Source organism: Tursiops truncatus, chromosome 16 (assembly GCF_011762595.2).
Source record: "Tursiops truncatus isolate mTurTru1 chromosome 16, mTurTru1.mat.Y, whole genome shotgun sequence".
NCBI lineage: Eukaryota > Metazoa > Chordata > Mammalia > Artiodactyla > Delphinidae > Tursiops > Tursiops truncatus.
Window position 1 is genome coordinate 48,479,126 of NC_047049.1, and position 21,447 is coordinate 48,500,572.

Here is a 21,447-nt window from a genome sequence, read left to right on the forward strand (position 1 = left end):
TCAGATACAACAGACATTAACAGCTCCATGGACGTAGATAAGAGTAAAACGTAGCAAAATAATTAGGAAGTGATGGGCTTTGTGTACTTGTCAATTTTGTTTGTAATGTAATTTGTTTAATTATACGTTTATATGATTTAATTTATAGTGGCTGTGTTTGATAACTGGCTTGCAAAATTCCTGAAAATGTAACCGCGGCCTCTCATGAGATGGTACAGGCTGGTTCCAGCACGCTACTGTGTGAGTGAGCGTGTGTGGGGGTGAACGTGAGGGCGAGGGTGCAGGTGAGTGTATGTCAGTGAGTCTGTGAAGGTGTGAGTATGAATGTATGAGTGTGAGAATGTGGGCATGGATGTGCGTGTGTGAGCACGAGTGTGTGTGAACATGTAAGTGTATGCGAGTGAGTATGTGTGTGTGCACAAAAATCAATGAGTTGTAAAGGACAAAATCTGGGGGAGGCTCCAGCCCAGCGACCTGGAACAGCAGCCCAGGAACTAGGAGGAAAGAGGCTCAGAACTGGGGCTGAATGAGACTCGCAGCACAGGAGAGCCTGGGCGGACCCATCCCCATCAGTACCCCAGAGCAGAGGTGAAGGAGGAGAGGCGCTCCTGTGCTCCCAGCGTAGGCCTGGGGCTGAGTGGCTGAGGCCACTCAGGACTGAGCCCCCGTCCCCCATCCGCCTCCTATATTTCTCTTCCTGGTTCCCCATCCACTAGCCTGGCAAGCATAACCCGGCGTCCCTCATGTTTAATTCCTCCCTCACCTTCTTTCTCTGAGCCGAAGGCCCTCCTCTCCACCTCAGTGCTTGTGCTTGGGCCATGGCCTTGAGATTTTGATGGCCTACGGCCCTTTGCCCTCCAGGTCACGCCCCTTCTTACAGAACTGCCAAACGGATTTTTCAAAATCAAACCCTTTCTTCCATCCCACGGTGTGTCTATGCTGCCCTCTGTGTTCTGCCCAGACCTGGACTCCAGCCTCATTTACACAGCACCCCTGGGAGCCCCACTCTGCTGCAGCAAAGAGGGTCCTGGCAGTGCCATCAGTCCATCCACTGCCTCCGGACTCCAGCTCAGTGACGCCCAGCTCCACCACTTCCCCATCGCTCCTGAGCAGAGGACTCCTGCCGTCCTTCCACCTGGCACTGCCCACACTTCCCTCTGGGGCTGGCATGGAGAGTCGTTCCTGGGACTGGCGTTAACACACCTCTCTCTCCACTGTGAGGTCTTCGCGGGCAGTGATCCTCCCCAGCCTGGCCCCCATCTGACACCGGGAGGTGTGAGGCTCTGTGCATGGTGCCTGTTTGCAGGCAGAGCCCGGTCCTTCTGCAGAGGCGGCATTTGGAGGCCCCCGGAGAGGGGCGGTGGCATCTGTGAGCCCCTTGCTGCGCTTTACTCCTGTCTCTGGTTGGCACTGCCTCTTCAAAGGCAAGTTCCAGAGGAAACAAATTAAATCCGAGTAAATATCAGAGAGTAATTATGTAAATTAAATGCATAAGTAGAAGAACATTTGTCATGAGGTCAGCAGAGAGCTGTGAAGACAGAGGTTTCCTGTGCCAGGGCTGCGGAGGAGCAGAAGGGGCGGGGCGGCGCTGGAGGTGGCATGGAGGTGGTGGTGTCACTGGTGAGGCAGGCCCATCGTTCCAAGCCCCGCCCCCCCCCACTTGGACTGTGGCCCAGGTGCTTGTATCCGTCATCCCGATTGCTCCCTACAATTATCCTACCGCCTAGGAGGCATCACCCTGCCCATTTTACAGAGGTGGCAACTGAGGCTCTTTGACTCTCTCCTACCCGGGAGCCAGAGCCCTGCTTTGGAAAGGCCCCCACAGGATTTGGGCAGCAGCTGCTCAGGCCTCCTGGCTGCAGCTGTGGGGGACACTCAGGCGCACACTGGGGCTCCAGGCTGCCTCCAGAGCAACTGAATTTGCTGCCCCTCGGTCCCTCGGTGGGGTTGTGGCCACAGCCCTGGTCTCAGCTGACCCAAAGACCACGATGATGCTCTTCCTTCTGCTGCTTTCTGGTCAGTCCCGAGAATGCCACTGTGGCCATCCTCCTCAGGGGCACATCAAGCCCTGTGTCCCTGATGGCCAAATAGAGCCATCAGCAAGTCCCCCAGTGGGCTGCTGGGTTCCACAAGGCCCTTGATCCTGATGGTCTCTTGGTCTGGAGTACACTTCCCTCTCCTGTCCACTTAGAAAAGGCCACTACCCACAGGCTCCAGCTCCTGGGCTGAGCTCTCTGAAGGCTTCCTGGAGATCTTTCCTCGCTTGACACTGCCTGGGGAAACAGACTGCTTCCCAGGTACCTCTCGTGGGTCCTAGCACATCTTCAAGCATTGCTCGCGTGTCTGTTTCCATTGAGCTCCTTGTCTGATCCGTCTCTTGAGCCTCCACGATGGTTATGGCACAGTGGGCACCAGACGCTTGCAGAAAGCCTGAGTCGGGGGCCAGTCCCATACCCTTGGCACTGGGAGGTAGGAGGCTGCCGCTGGTCCTGCGGCAGCAAGGATTGGGATCAGCAGGCGGCATCCCTGGGCACCCCCTGGGGCAGGTCTGAAGATGTGGAACCTGGCCCAGGGTTGCTTCCAAGTCAGCCCAGTCGAGCTGCCGTTTCCGGGAGCGCGGGCTTTTCCCTACAGCGATAATTTACGGAATTAATGAAGATGCTGCATTTCACTGTGTAATGTCAGTTATTAAAACTGATTGCAAATTAACAGCTGGTAATAGCATGCGTCACATTTCCATCTTCTTGCCATTCCTAAAAGCTAGACTCCAGCATTCGACCAGCATGCTGCGTGGTCTCCCTGGAGCCCTGTGTGCTTGAGATGACCGCTCTGTAGGCCTGGGCAGGGGTCTGGGGGAAACCCTGGCCACCATCAGCAAGTCCCATGCCTTGATGGGACACAGACCAGAGCCTCTGACAGTATATGGCTCTGGGGTTGAATCAGCTCTGTTGTGAGCCGGGGGCTGATCTGTGAAATAGGCATGATCTGGCCATTCCCTAGGGGTGCGTGGGGCTCAGATGAAGTGTGTGTGACAGGCCCCTGGCTCAGCATGTGCACGCGGTGGGGGGCTCTGACCTGCCTCCTTCCCATCCCTTCCCAGGTACCTTTGGCTGATTGGCGAATGTGCGTAAAGAGCTCTGACTCCGGCATCAGAGCTCTGGATTTGAACCCTAGTCCTGCCTCTGAAGGGCTTGATGACTTTGGGCCCGACATCAGGGTGTCATGGGGACTAAATAAGACAGTATGTGCAGAATGCTGAGCATGGTGCCGGCACCACGCCAGGCCTTAATAAACAAGTGCAGTGAGCATGATTCCATCTTCCTCACCACACGGCATCGTTCCCGCCATGCCATGGAGGGAGGGCGTTTGTCTGTGGCATTATCAAAAAGCAAAGTCAACATCTCTGGAGCCCCTTGGAAACTCAAACATGGCTGTTTTGGGTAAACACTTGGAAATTACTTTTCTAGATTTGCTTCAGGATCTTACTTAAATTAGAAAGACGTCCAGAACAACATCCAGAAATTTCTCAACGCATGATTGTGGGTGGTTCCTCTTGCTGGCTGTGTGGTGTTGATGGAGGGACTCAACTTCTCTGGCTTCATTTTTCTCATCTGTGGAATGGGAAGGTTGTCCCTTCCTCACAGGCTGTGGAGAGGGAGAGAATAAAGGAAGCATCTAAGGATCCAGCAGCTCCAGGAGAGGGAGTTCTGGCTCTGGGCCCGCTTGCTGGGCACCAAGGACCGAAAGGCGCAGGGTGGCCTCCTGGGGCTGGTGGTCAGTCTCCTTAAGGACCTCATGCTCAGCCTCCTCTGGGCATGTCGAGTATGTCCAGTGGGGTCTTGCTTCTTTTCTGAGGGGCCTTTTGGTGCAAGCCTGTTGAGAAATGCCATTCTGATGCCTCATCCTGAAAAGATGGCAACCAAAGCTGCAGGACTTTAAGCCAATACTACAAATCGTGGAGGAAGAATTGCTAAAATCAATACCAAATACCTCGTAAGTGAAAGGTGACAGGAACATCAAACTTTATTTGTGAAAATTCTAAGAATCATTAGTGTATTATGGTTTCTTTAAAAATATGATCTCTCTCAGTTGATGGAAGGGGATTGCAAATCAAAGGGACTATTTATTGCAGTGGGAATAAGGGACCTGCCAGATTAAAAAAAAATATTGAAGGAGCCAGAGATTTGAAACACGAAAGACAGTAGCAGATCAGCACTGCAGAATTTTATCCAAATACTGGAACCCAGCTCGGAACAGAAGTTGGTGAAGAATTCTTTTATAAACCTATTTTCATCATAACATGTGTAAAATGCAAATTTTGAGCATTATGTAAATTAGTTACTTGGTGTAATTTACTTAATTCAAAGCACTTAATGCAGCATGATATGTTTTTTCCAAAGTGCCAGGATAGACGTTTATTTTAAATTGTTTTTAATCTTGATATGCCAGCCTGATTATTTAAAATGTTTTTCCCTTGGGTTTGCTTTCTAAATGGAAAGGAACAGAATCTGGGGAGAAGTGAGCATGTTATGATCACGCTATGCCCTCCTTTGCCAGGGCTCCAGGCAGTGGGTGTGAGTAGGGCTCACGCATGGACTCCTGTGTCTGAAATGACATATGTGTGTGCACGCACCATGTAAATGTGCTCACAAGCAATTACCCAGACGACCCTTTCTCCTTTACAGAATCTGCTCATGTATAGTTTCGTGGCTTGTTCTGAGATCTGTTTGAACAGAAGGCTCCTGGATATTATTGGCCCCTATTATGGGCAGAAATTTGGTCTCTTTCTCAGAGAGTTTTCAATGACAGACCTTCCCCTTCCGCCACTTTACAACTTTGGAACTTACATTATCACAGAAGGGAGAGCCGACCTTTTTAGTCTTCTGTCGTGTCATCCGATTATCAGGATGGCACCTCCCTTCTTTGTTTTTTGCGGTACGCGGGCCTCTCACTGTTGTGGCCTCTCCTGTTGCGGAGCACAGGCTCCGGACGCGCAGGCTCAGCGGCCATGGCTCACGGGCCCAGCCGCTCCGCAGCATGTGGGATCTTCCCGGACCGGGGCACGAACCCATGTCCCCTGCATCAGCATGCGGACTCCCAACCACTGCGCCACCAGGGAAGCCCACACCTCCCTTCTTGATGAGCCTCTAGGACAAGAGAGATGATTTGTTCATTTGGGAGCCTTTTTTGGGGGCATTTCCAGTGCTGATGAGAAGGTTGGAAGGGAGCTGACAGCCACTGAACATCTATTTTGTGCTGTGCTGGCAGTAACGTGTGCCACTCAGTGAAGGATCATAGGGCACCTAGGAGGAAGGTGGAATTAGCTCTGTTTGCAGAAGAAATGGGCTCAGAGAAATGACTGCCCAAGGTCACTGGGCTAGTGAAGGGTGGGATTCGAACCCATGCCTGTGCTTATTCTGTGACCCCTCGGGGGAGGGGGCGGGCAGTGTGGCCAATGGGGCTACTTCTGTGTGCCCCTCCCTGAGCTGCATCCCAGGTCACCATGCAGAGGATGTTCTATTACTACTTAGGTATGACAAGGCCAGTAGATCAGGAGACAACTTCCATTGAAAAGATAGTTTGCGACAATTCCCAGGTGGAGGGGGCACACCATGCCTTGGGTGGCCACTGGGGGAAGCACCAGGGTTGATCAGGAGGCAGGAGGAGAAAGGAAACTATGGGCAAGAGCCCTTCAAGTGATTTCTGCAGGAAAGAATGGGTGAGGTGGGGTAAGCAGGCTTAGGAGTGGCTGGTTTGAATAATTTTGGCAGGCTGTGGGGCACAGGGGTGTCCCGAGTTGTCTGCTACCTGGTCCTGGGGTGATTGGGGCGAGTGGATAGTGGCTCAACGTGTGCGAGTCCCGTAGAGGAGGTGGTTGAGGGTGCAGGCCCTGGACTGGTTGGTTTGCATGTGAATGGGGTGCTCTGGGGCGAGTTGGTTACTATCTCTGGGAATTGATTATCCCTCTGAGGGGCAGTCCTCCAGGGTCAGCAGAGCTCCAGATGCCATCAGAATGCCAAAAGTATTGATAAAAGACATGATTACTACAGAGAGCAGGGTTTTTGGGGGGCGGGGGGGAGTTGGGGATGGGAGGTCACTCTGGAGGACTCCCAGGGCCAGCTGGGCAGCTGAGATGGTGACCAGGAGAGGGAGGCCTCCTTCTCAGATGAGAACCTTGCCACGAAACATAGAACAGTGGCACTGCGCTGCCAAAGAAGGTGAGACAGCCCCTGAGGGTCTACCTGTTCACCTGAAGCCAGCCCCTGCCTGGGCCCTGGGGGGGGGCATTTGCTCTGGGGGACTTGTCATCTCATGACAGGGAGAGGCCTGCATCCTGCTTTACTGAGAGCCGGCTGGCTCCACATCTGTGCATTTCTGCTCCTGTCTTTGCTGAACTCCCATGGGCCTGCTTTGTGACCACCTCACTCCCATAGAGATGCCCTTTATCACACCAACGTGGATTGATAATGCATCCAAGAAATGTAGTCTGCAAATGGAACACATGCTGGCACATGGGAGGCGCTCAGCGAGTGGCAGGGCGAAGCCACTCTTTGCTTTGGGCTAAGTCTTACGTGCAGGACCGAGAGCTCCTTGAGGGCTGGGCTGTGAAGTTTTCAAATTCTGCTGTTCCCGGAGCAGTGCTCAGGAAATATTTGAGGAAGAGGGAGGGAGAAGGGAGGGAGGGAATGCACAGCTGGGCAGCTGAGTTCTAGGAGGTGAGGCACCAAATGGATTCTGAGCAGAGGGAAGGGGTATCACTTTGGATTGGCAGCAGGTAGGTCTCTGTGATCTCTTTTCTTGGAAATGGTGGCTGCTTCCTCCCCTGCAGACCCAGCCTCCAACACACCCCAGTTCTGTAGCTGTTCCGTGAATGACAAGGATGGTGGCATTTGAAGTTGGCGCTGTGGAGGGGAGTGAGCAATTAAGGAGGAGAGGACCCTGGGCAGAGGTCTTGGAAATGAACTCGAATTTGGGTCAACTCTAGCTGGGAAGAAATTCGAACCATGTATTTGGGGGCCAGATAAGAAAGGAGTTAAAAAAAAAAAGTCAGTAGAATGAAAGTTGTGTCTCAGCTTTTGGAAAATTTGCCAATAATCCCCAAACACTTCCAACTTTGAACTTCCCGGGTGTGAGGTGGCAGCCTTCATACATATATATATTATAGATGGTAAAATATTCTTTACAGGTGCTCTCAGTGCTTGGACATTTCTTGGAAATTGAAGATAGTACGGGAAGCAATTTGAAATGTGTTCTTTCATTTCAGTTACTTTTTAGAAAGTATGTTAAATACTCATGACTATATGATTCTTTTTTCAGAAGGAGTAGTGGGATAGTTACAGCTTTGTTGCTTAGTAGGACTGTGCCTTCATCAGATACAGGACAATTGTGTGGTTGTTGAAGTCACCCTGGGCTTCAGGCTGGTTCTTGCTTTGATCCAGTTTGATTCCGCTGACTTTGGCTGTCTTTGACTCTGTGCTAGTCACTGAGCCTTGGGCTTGGACAAAGAAATGAGAAAGACCTAGTTTCTACTTCCCAGGTCCTTGAGCTATGAAACTTCAGGGAGGCATGAATTCTGACTTGAGGATCTGAGATGGCCTCGGGGGAGGTATGATTTCAGTTGAGTCTGATGGAAAGGTAGGGGCTCCGTAAATTTCAAATTGGGAGCATCTAGGCTGAGAGTAAGAGTGCGTAGATGGTGTGTGTGTGTGGGGTGGGGGGGGGTGGGGGGGTGTCTGTGTAGGGGGGGCTGTCCAGGGAAAGGCAAAGAGCTTTTTTTACTGGGGTTTGGGTGCATGGTTTCTGGTGGTTGTGGTGGAAGAAGGTGATGGTGATACAAAAGCAAAAATAAAAAAAGCTGTTAAAACCAGAGAGTCTCTTATGTATCAGGCTAAGGTGTATGGAGTTTATTCATATACAATAATAAAGTCTCTGGAAGGCTTATTGTTTGTTTGTGATTGATGGATTCTTTTGCGAATATTAATTTCTTGGCAACTTTAAAAGAAATGTGTTATTTGTGGAAGGTTTTAGAGGAGGGCTATATCATGAGCAGATATGAACTCTGAAAATATCCTGGCGGAGGAAGGCATTGGCTGGGAGGACCCCGGGGTCAGGGCGACCTCGTCGGAGACTGTGGCAGAAATCCCAAGGAGGAGAAGATGGTGCCTTAACCCGGGAAGGGATCATGGAGATGGGCTCATGACGGGATGTTTAGGAGAAGTAGAGAGCCCTTGGCCAGCCTGAGTGTCTGCTGTTGATGTTCTCCAAGCCTGGCTGATGGGTGATGCCAGAGGGAAGCCCAGGAATGTGGGGATGTGGGCAGGAGTGCATGCAGGGAGGGATCAGGAAAGAGGCAGGAGCGCATGTGTGCGTGTGGAAGCCCAGGGAGGGGAGAAAGGACTTCAGGGATGAGTGGTCACAGGCTGGGTGCTCCGGAGAACCCATGGAAAGTGAAGAGAGAGGAGGGTCTCCGTTTGTTCATGGCTTTGGCAAGAGCTTCAGAGCAGCGTGGTGTGCGTGGCAGTGGGCAGAGAGGTGAGTGCTGGGAAGTGCCAGAGGGTGCCTGGGCCCAGCATTCGGAAGCTGGTCTGTGGAGGGGAGGAGCGATGGGGCAGAGGAGGCCCAGGGCTCGGGCACTGGGGATGCATGTGCTCACCTCCTCCACTGCTGGTGGTGGGGCCCCAGCTTCCTTCCCTGGCAGCCCCACAGTTCCGGTCCTCCCTATTCCTGGTCCCCGTTGTGGGGTGAGCAAGGCCCTTCTTCATTCAGTATCCCAGATGCCTCATTCTGGAACTTTCCACGTGCTGTTTCTTCGGTCAGGAGTGGTCTTCCCCGGGTGGTTTCCAGGGCTGGCTCCTTTTCACCGATGCTCTTCACAGGGGCCTCTCCCACCCCGACCCTCTGCAGTTTCCTGCAACCCAGTCTCTACTTTCTTCAGCGCTCACACCACTGTTGGAAATTATCTATTGTTTATTTGTTTCCAGTCTCTTCTTCAGCCCCTGAAATGTAAGTCCCATGCTAGTGGGAACACCGTGGGCTCATTCATTCTTGTTCCCCAACCCCCTAGGAGAGGGACCAACACAGAGAAAGCTCTCAGTGAATATTGGAGGGAAGGAGGGATGAATGAATGTCAACAGGACGACTCTGGTATTGCAAAGACTTCTGATGAGCAGGTCCTTTGAGAGCCCAGAGGGTGGGCCAAGGCAGCTGAGGCCCGTCCTGAGGTGTCGTCACATCAGATTCCTCGCAGGAATGCACTTGCCCTGTTCGCTGAACTGCTTCCTTTCTCTGGGGAGCAGGGTGTCTCTCCTGGGAGCCTCTCCCTGTCATCCGTGTGGGTGGCCAATGCCCTCGTTCATGGTTCGTGTCCCCCGCACGCTCCCTGCTGCCACCTTGGAGAGTTGTGGGCTGTTTGCCTTCTCCTGCCCTTTCTGGGCTGCGGCTGACGAGACGCCCACTGTGGCCCCCTCGTCTCCCTCTCTAGCGGAGGTGGGTCTGATTGGGGGAGCTGCACCAGCGAAGGTGGACTGGGCTGGCCAGTCTGCACAGAGAGCTCCCAGTGGAAGGGCCTGGGCCAAGGTCCAGAACTCTTTAGAGGACCAAAGGGCTCCTGGGATGCCCACACTGCTACCCCGAGAGCAGCCCCATCCCTGTCTTTAGTGTAACTTCTTGGAGAATTCTCCCTTTCTGGGGAGCAGCAGTGGACAGCTGGCTTTCTTGGGGGATGAAGGTAGGGTGGTGTTACAAACTCAGACTCTTGAGGGAGGAAAGGATTTTCGTTGGAGACGTGGACTTCCTTGGCCCCATTCCTGGGGAGCAGCAGGAGGGCGGCAAAGTTAGCTTGTGCTCTTGACTGTTTTTCTGCCCCCCAGCTCTCCTCAAGTGCAACTGAATAAGACCTTCAGAGGCTGAGGGCTGACCTTTTCAGCCAAGTGGGAGCAGGTGGCTGTAGCCGGGGCCATGGTCCCTCAGGAGCACTGCTTTCAGCCTGTGTCACTTGTTCCAGGTGTGGGGAGCCAGCCACTGACAGGGAGCTTAAACTCTCTCTGATGGCTCAGTTCCATCAGGGGCTGCCCGAACAGAAGGCAGAAACGCAGCAGCTGAGCGTGTGCAGGAGCTCTGAGGGCTTGTGTTCTCAGTGTGTGCATGTCCTCGTGCGTCCTTGTGGGTCCCGAGACAGTTGCCACCCCCCGTGGCACCTCCTGTTCCCTGAAGAAGTGAAACGGTCCTATGGCTTGAGATGGATTTAGGTAGGGGGACCTCAAGGAAGAGACTGAAGGGACTTCCTCCCCAGCCTGTGAGGACCGGCCATGCTGGTGTGATGCGTGAGGTTCCTGGACCCCTACCAGACTGGTGGGCCCATGCGCACACACACAGAGCCACCCTGGAGCTCTCTTTGCGCATGTGCTCACGTAAAGCATGGCTCTGCAGACGTGCCAGTCTCTGCCACTTTAAATACTTGTAATGGCCTTGAAAGGCGCCAGAAGTGGAGTGGGAACTGGTAGATGGTGGGTCTCAGAGCGCTTCCTTTATCCTTGTCCCATCAGCTGTGCTCAGATCTGGGCCAGAGCCAAGGCCACGGGCAGTGAGGACATGGGTGTCCAGGCGAAGGGATAGCGCTGCAGAAGCTACCAGTGTCCTCACCCCAGGACTGGCTCACACTCGGCCCCATGTGGGGAAGCTGTGTGTGTGGGTGACTTTGCTCTTTCAGTGAACTTTTCCTAGGGCGTATTAGATACAATGCATCTGTTGAACTTGGTTTATCAGTTAGTTATTGCTGAGAAACAAACCATCCCCAAAATTAGTGGCTTGGAACAACAGTCATTTGTGTGTGTGTGAGTCTGTCGATCATATTTGAGGCACAAAGTGGATGGAACTGTACTGAGTTCTAAGTGTCTGAGTCTACAACAGGTACTCAGACCCTATTCCAGGGCTTCCCCCCATCGTGGGAATAGAGGGACTCTGTGCACGTTCCCCCCAGCACCCCAGTTATGACTGCCATGGTGCTCTGGCCTCCCTGGCTCCGTGCTTGCTTTTCCATGGCTGCTCTTGTCGTATCCAGCTGGGACTAGACTTACTGATGAGCCAACCTCCCAGCAAGATGGGCAGTGAAGGAACCACTGTAGCAGCTTGCATGCTGCCTGGTACGTGTAGAATTCATGAAATTTGTGGAATGGGCATGAAGTGAAAGTTTGGAAGAGGAACTGGTTGGGAAAAACAATCGGGTTGAATTAACACTGTATCCTTTGAATTTGATTTTGGGTGACTGGATGGGCCAGGGCATGCCCGGGCAGCCCACGGACATCCCAGGCACTGAGGGAGTACAACGTGGGCAATATGGACTGGCCCAGTGTCCTCTGGAGGGGGTGGCTCAGGTGTGGGGCCTGCCTTTGGGAGCTGGAACACAGATATGGACCAGATGAAGGAAACATCCCAGACTTGAAAAAGTGGCCTATGCATTGAGACTCTGGGCTGCAAGTGACAGAAATCCAGCTCAAGCTGGCTTAGGCAGGAAAGGGTATTCTTTGGCCCATGAAACTGAAGAATCCAGGAGAAACAGGCTTCATAGGTGGACCCAGAGGCTTAAATGACATCATAGGGACTGTGCCCCACTCTTGGGCCTGCTTGCTGGCTCCATTCTTGGGCAGATCTCCTTTAGGAGAAGCCAGATGGCTCATGCAGGGCTGCCGCTGAGAGATTTGGGCCCTGGTTAAAAAAAAAATATTCAGCAGCCCCGGCCATCACAAGAGTAGGTTTGCACTAATATATATATATATTTTTTTGCGGTACGTGGGCCTCTCACTGCTGTGGCCTCTCCCATTGCAGAGCACGGGCTCCGGACGCGCAGGCTCAGCGGCCATGGCTCATGGGCCCGGCCGCTCCGCGGCATGTGGGATCTTCCCAGACCGGGGCACGAACCCATGTCCCCTGCCTCGGCAGTCAGACTCTCAACCACTGCGCCACCAGGGAAGCCCGTGCACTAATATTTGATGTAGCTGGGCCCCAAGCTCCTTATGGGCTTCTGCTCCCTGGTAATTTATTCCAGCTTTCCATGCTCCCCTCCTGCCCTGGGCTTGCATCCTGACCCCTTGGTGACCACAGGGGAAAGAGCAGACCTCTCTCCCAGGTGCTGCACCAAAGTGTCAGGACGGTGCTCAGTCTAGGACTATCCTGGACCACCTGCTATCCTGGACCCCTGAACCAGTCAGGATGCAGAGTTCTCGTTGGACTTGGGGTGAGATCACACCAGCTGGAAAGAGGGTGGAGGAGGAGAGCTCATCCAGGAAAATCAAGTGCCTGGAGCAAGACAGAGTCCCAAGCCTCAGGGAGGCTGTGAGGGTGCAGGCTGTTCAGTTACAGGGACTGAGGCTGGGCCTGCTCTGACCAGGGCAGTCAGTGACCTTAGCTCACCACTAAGGGTCAAGGAGTCATAGCCCTGAGGAGCAGAGCCAGGTGGAGGGAACAGGGGTCCAGGGTTAGGGACCACCACCACATGTAGCAACCAGGACAGAACTCCCAGAACCTTCACTCCCATTGGGTGAAAGTAGGGAGAGAAAAGGAGCTTATCATGCAGGACACTTGTGGCCACAGGACCTGTTGGATGGCAGGACGTGCTCCCTATGGCGGGAGAAACTTACCCAGGGGCTGGATGCTGCTGAGGGACATTGGGACTAAATACATGTCTTCCAGCCTTTGTTCTTTGGACCATGGAGGCAGACTTGAGTCCTTGCTCAAGGCCCATATGGGAGGGGGTAGCATTGGAGTTAGATGCCCTCCAAGGTCCCTTCCCGCTTAAAGATGTTTCTCTCCCCCTCGTCTTCTCCACTGCTCAGATATCCGTGGGCTCCAAAGCTTTCTGGACCAGGCCTCCCGGCTGGGCCTTGATGTCTCTTTACAAAAGGTGGACAAGAACGTTAGCCACGTGTTCACCAGCCTCTTCACCACAATGAAGACAGAGGAGCTGAACCGCTACCGGGACACACTGCGCCGCGCCATCCTTCTGCTGAGCCCGCTGGGGGCACACTCCTTCATCAACGAGGTAGGTGGTGGGGCCTGGGGCCCAGGAGCGCTGCCCAGGGCTCCCTGGGGCTGGCTCAGGTGGGCTGCAGGCACTGTCTGCTCGGGCATGGCTGAAACGGACGTGGGGATCCTTGGATGCTGGGCCCACAGCACATACCGTGAAGGAGGAGACCCCAGCACAGCTTGACTCCTGACTGGTCCCTGACGGGTGACCCAACGCCTGCCCAGATGCTGAGAGGCTGGGGGCGGCTAGTGGGAAACCTGGTTATTAGTCACTGCCAGGGATTTTTGCAGCAAGATTGAGGCCGTTGTTCGTTGTTTTTTTCCATTTAATTTTCCTCTCTTTGTTGACAGGTGTAAGCCTCTAGGGATGAAATAAATTTCCAGCTCTTGGCAGAGGTGGGCAGCTCTGCTTTGGGCTATGTCAGTACCCGGAGCAGGTGTTGTTTGCATGTCACCAAATGATACTTGGTGTACGTGCTTATGTTTTTGGTGCCTGGGATAATCAATGATTTTTTTCTAAACAACTTCATTAGGGGTCAGACCCACCAGTTTAACAAAGAATCGATGAATTTGGGAACAGAAAACTAGAAGTACTCTATGAGCGGATGATGGGTGCGCCCTGGCGGTCTAATGGCAAAGAGGTGGCAACCTGGAGTTGGCAGGTCCCTCTCCGGCCTGGGTGGGTTTTGGGGGACAGGCTGTGGGTGTGGTGTTCCTGGCAGCAGCGGTGGATGGAAGGAGTCAGGGGGCGGCTGAATGCTCCTGGCGGTTTTCTTTCCAGCCCCGGGCACTTTGTTGGCCCTCTCTGATTGAATGTAAAAGGAAGTGAAAGGCAGAATTATACTAATTCCATTTGATGTCCCTTGCTTGCTTTATTCTCTAATTAATTATTACTCGAAATGCTACCTCATGCATCAGCAGCCAGATGAAGCCCGCTGCTGGAGAACTTAACATTTGGGAACGCTTAATTTGGTGCAGTTGGCCAGCAGCCCTGCCGCTCTGGGCTAATCAGGCCCCCGGATCACGCCGGTGGTCAGCCAGGCTGTGAGGTCCCGGCGATGCTCGGCATTTTCACCGGAACACATTTCTCTGTATGAAGTCATCCAGGCCGGTAATGGGCAGGCTAGGATTAGCGCTAATGTGTCCAAGGCTTTCTCAGAATGTTCCCAGCAGTGTCCGTGCCAGTGTCTGCTCCTAGGAAAGCTTTTCTCCTTGCTAAAAGGCCGGTGGAGTCTGCTCTGGGGCTGGTGTCTGCTAAGTGTCGCTGGGCCCCTGCCCTCCCCTCTCCTCGCCAATCCCTCGCCTCCTCTCCTTGCTTCCTTTCCTCCCGGCTACTGCTCTGCTGAATGTTGGTTTTGGATGTAAGCAACTTTGGGGTCAAGTCCAGCTCCCCCACTTACTCTGTGTGCGACCTTGGGTCATTTGCCTCACCTCTGTAACCTCAGTGTCTGCATCTGAAAGGAGGGATGGAGGCGGTGACGGACACGTAGCTTCTCGAGAAGCATCCGTGCTTGTTCACTGTTCACATTCGTCATTTCCCTTCCAGATGAATTCAGCTCTTGCCCTGTTTCTAGGCCCTGCAAGGATTTAACACATAACCAAGACTGGCCTAGAGGTATTCTTTCCAAGTGGTTAATTATGCAAATTCCTGCAGTGTTGGATACACTCGGCTTGGCCTTGGCCGGTTGCCTTCTTGATCTCCCAGACCGTGTTCGCAAAGCCTTTGCTTTGCTGGGTGCTGCGGAGCTGGGGTTGCCCCTGGAGCGGCTCCTCTTGTTTTTGGCTGCACCTCGCGGTGCAACCTCTTAGTTCCCCGACAAGGGATCAAACCCGGGCCCCTGGCGGTGGAATCGCGGAGTCCTAACCACTGGACCGCCAGGGAAGTCCCCTGGAGTGGCTGCTCTTAATGTCAGGCAAGAATGACAAGACCCTGGGAGGGGTGGCCAGAGATTGTAGAGGAGGACAGCACCCGGGCTTCATTGCTTCCAGCTCCAGCTTGCTCGGAGTCTTGGTTTCTGGCCCCACGTGCCTGCTATCAGGAGGAGGGAGGGTACCATCATTTCCTGGGTGCCTGCCATGGCCCTCTGTGTGCCTTCTCTAATCCTAACACTTTGAAAATGAAGCAACCGGAGCTGGAGAACTTAAATGCCTTGCTTAAGGTCATGCCAGCAGCCACCCGGGGTTTGAACAGGACTCAAGTCCAGAATGACCCACTCCAGAGCCCCTCTGTGCCATGTTACAGGCCCATCTCGCCTTATTACGGTGTCTTTCGCCAGTTGAAGGTTTGTGGCAACCCTCTGTTGTCAGATGATGCTTAGTAGTTTTTAGCAATAAAGTATTTTTTAATTAGGATATGTACTTTGTTTTTTTAGACATAATCTATTGCACACTTAATAGGCTACAGTATAGCGTAAACATAACTTTTCTATGTACTGGGAAACCAAAAAATTCACGTGAGTTGCTTTATTGCACTATTCGCTTTATTGCGGTGGTCTGGAACCAAACTGACGATATCTCTGAGGTCTGCCTGTATGGAAAAGACAAGCATAGGAGTTACTGTACTGGGTAAAACAGGGCCATGCTGGTTTCATGGCGGAAGGTATAATTCAGTTGCCTCTGTCCAGCATCTGGCAAAGGTTTTTAGGGTGTTTATGCTCAAAGAATTTTACTGCATCTGTTAAGCGTGGTAGGGGAAGGAGCCTGGATTTTGGAGGTGAATGTGTCCTGTATGGCTGGCCAGCCCAGCAGGTCCTCCAGGAGAGACTTGGTGATGCCAATCCCAGAACAAAACCTTTGTTCACTGCACGCAGGCATTGCTTGGGGTTTTTGAGAAGAGTAACCCAACCTCTTCTTTGTTGTGACAAGGACAGAGGATGTCCACAAGGGTGACCCACTGCCAGGACATGTCCTGAACTTTATGAAACACAAAACATTGGTGTGGGGAAGTGAATGGCCTCAGAGCCCCACCGCTACTGATGACATGTAGATATTGTGTCCGATCAGGCCTGGTATGGACAAGTTCCAGTAGGACTGGGTTATGTGGTACTCCTAGCTGTACCTCCTCCCCTTTCCCACTCAAAAAGCCTGGCTGATGGGAGTGAGGGAGGAAGATAGTTCTGCTTGAATTGTTTACATTTTGCTGCATGTGAATCTGTTGGGAAGGCCGGTGCTTTCGCTGTCGTTAATGACAAATTCTACATGACATGGACATGGCTGTCTGGGACCTGCCAGGCTGTTCATATGCTGTGCTGGGAGGTCCACTCAGTCACTGGGGGTGTGTGTGGGGCTCGGCCTGGGGGCCCATGCACCGCTGGCCTCTCTGTGATCCCACTTTGCAAGGGGCTGCCCTTGCCAGGGGTTGTGGGCTTGGGGAGTCTAGCCTAGATGGTGGGTGAGAAGAGGGGTGTGCTGCACGCTGAGGCACTGGGATCTGCTTGGGGGGCCCTGTGGGCTCATACAACGGGCCCTGCCTCAAGCTCCCCTCAGCTTTTTTCACTCAGTCTTGAACCCACATTGCCTCCTCCGAGACCTCTTTTATCACAGTGTCAATATTATGACCACATCAATGCATTATCTTTAAAAGGCCCCCCTTGGGGAGACTGGGCTCAGGGGTGACAGAACTCCCGTCTCCTGGTTCCAGACTTGGAGCCCCCCAGGGTGCTGCCCTTGGGGGGCTGTGAGGGCACAGGCCATGGAGGGAAGCCTTGCATGGGCTCGGCACTGGCACTCTCGGAGTGAGGCACCTTCCAGTCACCCCTAATTGGGACTGAGTTGGATGCATCCTATCCTGAGCTGGGCCTTGGTTCTTCTCTGGACCATTGTCTGCCAAGTGGGGATTTAGTGGATGGGGACAGCCATCTATGATGCTATACTCATGTAGCCTGTCAGCCCAAAGGAGCCAGGGGAGGTGGGAATGTCAGTGTCCTCTCCTCCCTCACTCCAGGACTGTGGAAGTCCTAAAGTGATCAAGGTGACAGCTGCTGAGAGGGGCTGAGGCCAGGGGTCTTGCTGGCTGATGGAACCACCTCCCCTCTGTTCAGGAGTTCCTTCTTTCATTTGTCCAGCATTTAATGAGCCTGAGTGCTGTGCTAAGTTCTATGCCGGGCACTAAGGCTACTGTCTCTGCTCCCTTGGGGCTCCCAGCTTGGTGGGGAAGACAGACCCCTTCACCTATAAAGCAGAGGTGTGGACCAGGTCCTGTGAGAGCACCGAGGATGGAGCCATGTCCTCTGGTCCGGGAGAGATGGGGTGGCCAAGGGGGTCAGGGACCCTCCCTGGAGTAGGTGACACTGGGTCTGGGTCTATAGGGATGAACTTTGATTAACCTCATGGTCAAGGTGAGGCTGGAGACAGGGCTCTGGAGAGCCCTAGGATCTTCAGGGATGTGTGTGGTGAGGTTGCTGCAGTGGGTGTGCAGGGTGGGGAGTGGTGGGGCTGAGGCTGGGATGGCAGCAGGAAGGGGTTCCCTATTCCGGGGGTGGGGAATCCAAACTTCGGGATCGGTTTGTCCTTGGTTTGTTTTTTTCAGGGTCTTTGAGGTTAATAGTCTATAGTGGCCTCCAAAACCACAGCCCCAGCTGTTGAGGGGTGTGTACATCTCACTGTTATTTCTTCTCCAGGTCAGGTTTGATGGGGAGCCCTCCAGTCCACAGTCCATTTTGGCCCCGGGCTTCATCTCATCTTCCTGAAGGAGAGTCTATCCATCCGTTCATCAGCTGTCCATGTGTCTGTGTGTCCATCCGTCTGTCCATCCATCCATTTGTGTGTTCATGCATCAGTCCTTCAGTCTATCCATCCATCCACCCACCCAGTCATCCATGCAGCCAGTACAGATTGGGTGTCTACTATGGACCAGGAACCATATCAAGTACTGGCTGGGAACACAGTGGTGGTGCCTTCTCCTGGGGACCTGCCATGGTGTCGAACATTGTGGCTGCACCATGGCCGTGGTCCTGCTGGGCACTCGCCGTGGTGGCCGAGAGGGGGCGCCTCAGGGCTCTCACCCACCAGAGCCTCCTCTGGAGGTGTGCAGAGAGGGGGGACTCCAGGACTTTGTCCTTTCAGCTCTCATTCGTTATTTCTGTGCTTCTGTCTCTAGCTGTACTTGGGCTTCTCTCTTTCCTTTTGTATCCTCTTTATTTCTTTCTCTCCTCTCCCTCCCAGTCTGTTTTGTTTTACTGGAAAAAGTAGAAAAATTAAGCTATTTTAAGCATTTATGGAGAAGAATTGCCGCTGCTTGCTGACGGTTCATGAGGCAGACACGTGCCCTGCCCCCGGCCCTGCAGTCCGAGCGCTGTCCAGCCCTGTGCAGACTGTCCCTCCCACGGGAGTGTGACCCCCTCAAGGGCAGGGACTGCGTGGTGTCCACTGTTTTATCTTCCAAGAGCAGCACAAGTCTTGGCCCGCAGTGGCTGTTGAGGGAATGATGAGTGGATATTTTATGTTTCTTCCAATAGAAAGCTACGTTTTCTTGTATATCCCTCAGTTGCCTTGTTTTGGTTGGTCATCAGGTCCGTGGCCAGCCCATCAGCAAGGGCTTTGGTCTTAAAACTTCTGCTCCTTGGAAGGCTTAAGTTTGCTTCAGAACCCTGCCTTTGGCCTGGTGTTGCTTCCTCGGTTAGCGAATGGGGTGAGCTCTTCCTGCGGGTGGCACGAGGTACCACGGGGAGAGCAGTGTGCAGGGAGGTGAGTGGGTTGGGAGAGGGCTGGCAATAAGCAGCAATGCAGGCAGGTGTGGGAGACTGGACACACACACACACACACACACACACACGGACGCACACATGGACGCACACACAGATACAGGCTGATACAGTGAGACCACCAACCAGCCACATACTCTGGTGCAAGCAGACCCTCAGACTAGCACAGCCTAAGAGGCACTGATACACACACATACGTGTGCACGCACACACACACACACACACACACACCCTGAAAGGCACTGCTGATGGCAGAGCAGTCTGGAGAAGGCATTGCAATGTTGGGAAAGAAATAGCAGCACCGAGTGACAGTTGCAGCTGATGGCTTTTGCCTCTGCGGTTAGAATGATACCAGGGATCTCTTCTGTACCGAGAAGGATGAGAGAAAGAACAGGAAGGGAGCCTGTTCGGAGGATAGCTCCCCATTCCTCTGGGAGTGGGGGTCATCGTTCACCCAGGCTGGGGGGAGTAGGTGAATGTGAAGGGACAAAGGTGGACAGGGCCACTTCCAAGCATCCCTCCCCACCCCAACCTGGACTGGCTTCCCAGGCAAGGCGTGTGGCTGGAGGCCAATTTAATCTTTATTAGAAGCACAGCCAGGGTTAACGCCTGGCTCCGAATCAGTTGCTTCTCAGAGTTTGCTGCAGTGAGTGAGTTTGCTCCTACAATTTGAATATAAAGACTGTGCTTTTAAATACATTCATAGCAAAGGTAATTAAGTGATTGCAATGTTCTGTTGTCCCACATGATACATGCAAATATTTCTCACTCCAACATGGTAAATCTTCAGCAGATGACTTTATCACTCAGAGCTAGGATAATTCTGTGCCATTTAAGTATCATTTGTCAGAATGTTTAAAATTACTAATTAATTATAGAAGATTAAGTTTTAAATGTGGCCCTGCATTTGCATTTAATTATATCCTACTGTTTACGGATTTTAAAGCCTTAGTAGTTTAGCAAAAGTACAACGAGTCTGAGAAATTCTTTTTTTTTCCCTTTAGAAATTCTTAGAAATGAGCTCAGGAGGAAGAGAGATTCAGTAGAGTTTGTTCTGGCAGGTTTGGAGATCTGCGATGCTCAAGGCAGCTGGAATTTGGGGCCTGGCTGAGATGGGGAAGGGAGCAGACAGCTGTCCCCCCAGGGCCTGTGTCCAGGTCACTGTCTCCTCGCTTCTCTGTTCCCATACCCCTCTTATCCTTCTGAACCCTGTGCACCTGTTGCCGAAATCTCGGCTTCTCTGTGAACTGATGCCAAACAGAAATACGGAGACAGAGATTTTGGAGGAAGAGAGAGATGGCTTTATTTTTCTGCCAGGCAGAAGGGAACACACAGCAGGCTAGCGCCTCAAGAACTGTGCCCCCCTACTCCTTCGGGAATCAGAGAAGATTTTATATGTGGGGCTCACAGTCCGGGGTATATGATAAACATCAAAGTAGTGAAGGTCTTGCATTCTTCGTCTTCCTGCATTATTTCAAAACAGTCACAGCTGGCATCAGGTGGCCCAGTAATTGGGTCCGTTTGTCTCGACCTTTTTTTCTGAAATGCAAATGCTACAAGGGGTGATTTGCTACAAGGGAGTGCAGGATGTAATTCACATAGTGTTAAAGAGTAATAGGTTAGCTTTGTGAAGTACAACTCTAGTTACAGATTAGTAACAGTTAAAAAAAAAAAACAACTAGGAGTGATTAACTCTTTCAGGCTAGATTATGTTTCTTCTTTAGCCTGTTCACTGTTCTCTTTGTTTTCCTTGTTCTCAGGAGAGGGAAAACTTCATTTCTATTTTTGCTGCAACACACCCTGGGAAAGCCATTGAGGGCTTGCAGGGCACTGCAGCACCCTGGGCATACCTCCATGGTCACCCTCGCCGCAGGGCCCACAGCCAGCCCCCACTGTGCTGTGAGCGTGTTTGTCTCTCTCCCCATGGAACCTAGGAGCATGTGAGGCCAGGAGCTGGGACTGGGACATATTCATCTTTGTTAATGGCCTTTTTGGAGCCTGTGGATGATGGTTTTCAAAGGGATGGATGCAAGGCAGACTCCCAGGAGCCCTGACTCCTGCCCCAGGCAGATATTCTCTGCACGCTCAGTTACGCAGTGGGCACAGAGTAAACACATTCTTAAGGTTCAGGCCAAGCAGGGGCACCTGAATAAGAGATTGTTTTGAAAGAATGAAATGTTTGGTTTTTAAATTTCAAAGGAGCATCCAACCTTTCCTTGAGGGAAATGCTTGAATGTGGCTGGACCTTCTGGAGTTCGTTCGCTGTTTGAGTGCTGTTTCTATTTCAGGTTGCATTTGGAATCTGCCACACCATTCCTGGTGCTCAGGGAAGCCTTACTCAGCTGTCTGGGAGGCCTGTCTGCTCCTTTCTGGGGGTGAAGAGAGGGATCTTGAACTTGACGCATGGGCCTGGAGATACCTGGTGTTCTTTTCTTCCTCTGTGGACCGTTAAATAGCCAGCAGAGTGTCAGTTCCTCCCTGCAGGGGTCTCTGTGGCTTATTAGCAGGTAGCCCCTGGGGCTGGGGAGGCAGCAGGCATGGGACATAGGCATTTACAAAGGGAAACGGCCTGCAGCAGTGGAATGACTCAATTACCCTTTCTGCTTCTGGATCCCTAAGGGTGTTCAGCTTGGGGAGGCTTCCCCTGAAGTGGTGAGTCAGCCCTTTGTTGATTGAAGGGCTGGGTGGGGAGCCCAGTGGGAAAGGAGCAGAATTTCCTCAGCAC

The 21,447-nt window shown here is 52.6% G+C and overlaps 1 protein-coding gene across 3 annotated transcripts in view; it reads left to right on the forward strand.

The window, feature by feature from the left end:
* Positions 1-21,447, forward strand: part of GRID1 (glutamate ionotropic receptor delta type subunit 1) — a 666,519-nt gene that overhangs the window by 185,883 nt on the left and 459,189 nt on the right. For all 3 annotated transcript variants that reach the window (XM_073793383.1, XM_033841989.2, XM_033841990.2), the window contains exon 4: positions 12,831-13,036. In XM_073793383.1, coding sequence (XP_073649484.1) covers positions 12,831-13,036 — 206 coding nt within the window. The remainder of the gene's footprint in view (positions 1-12,830; positions 13,037-21,447) is intronic.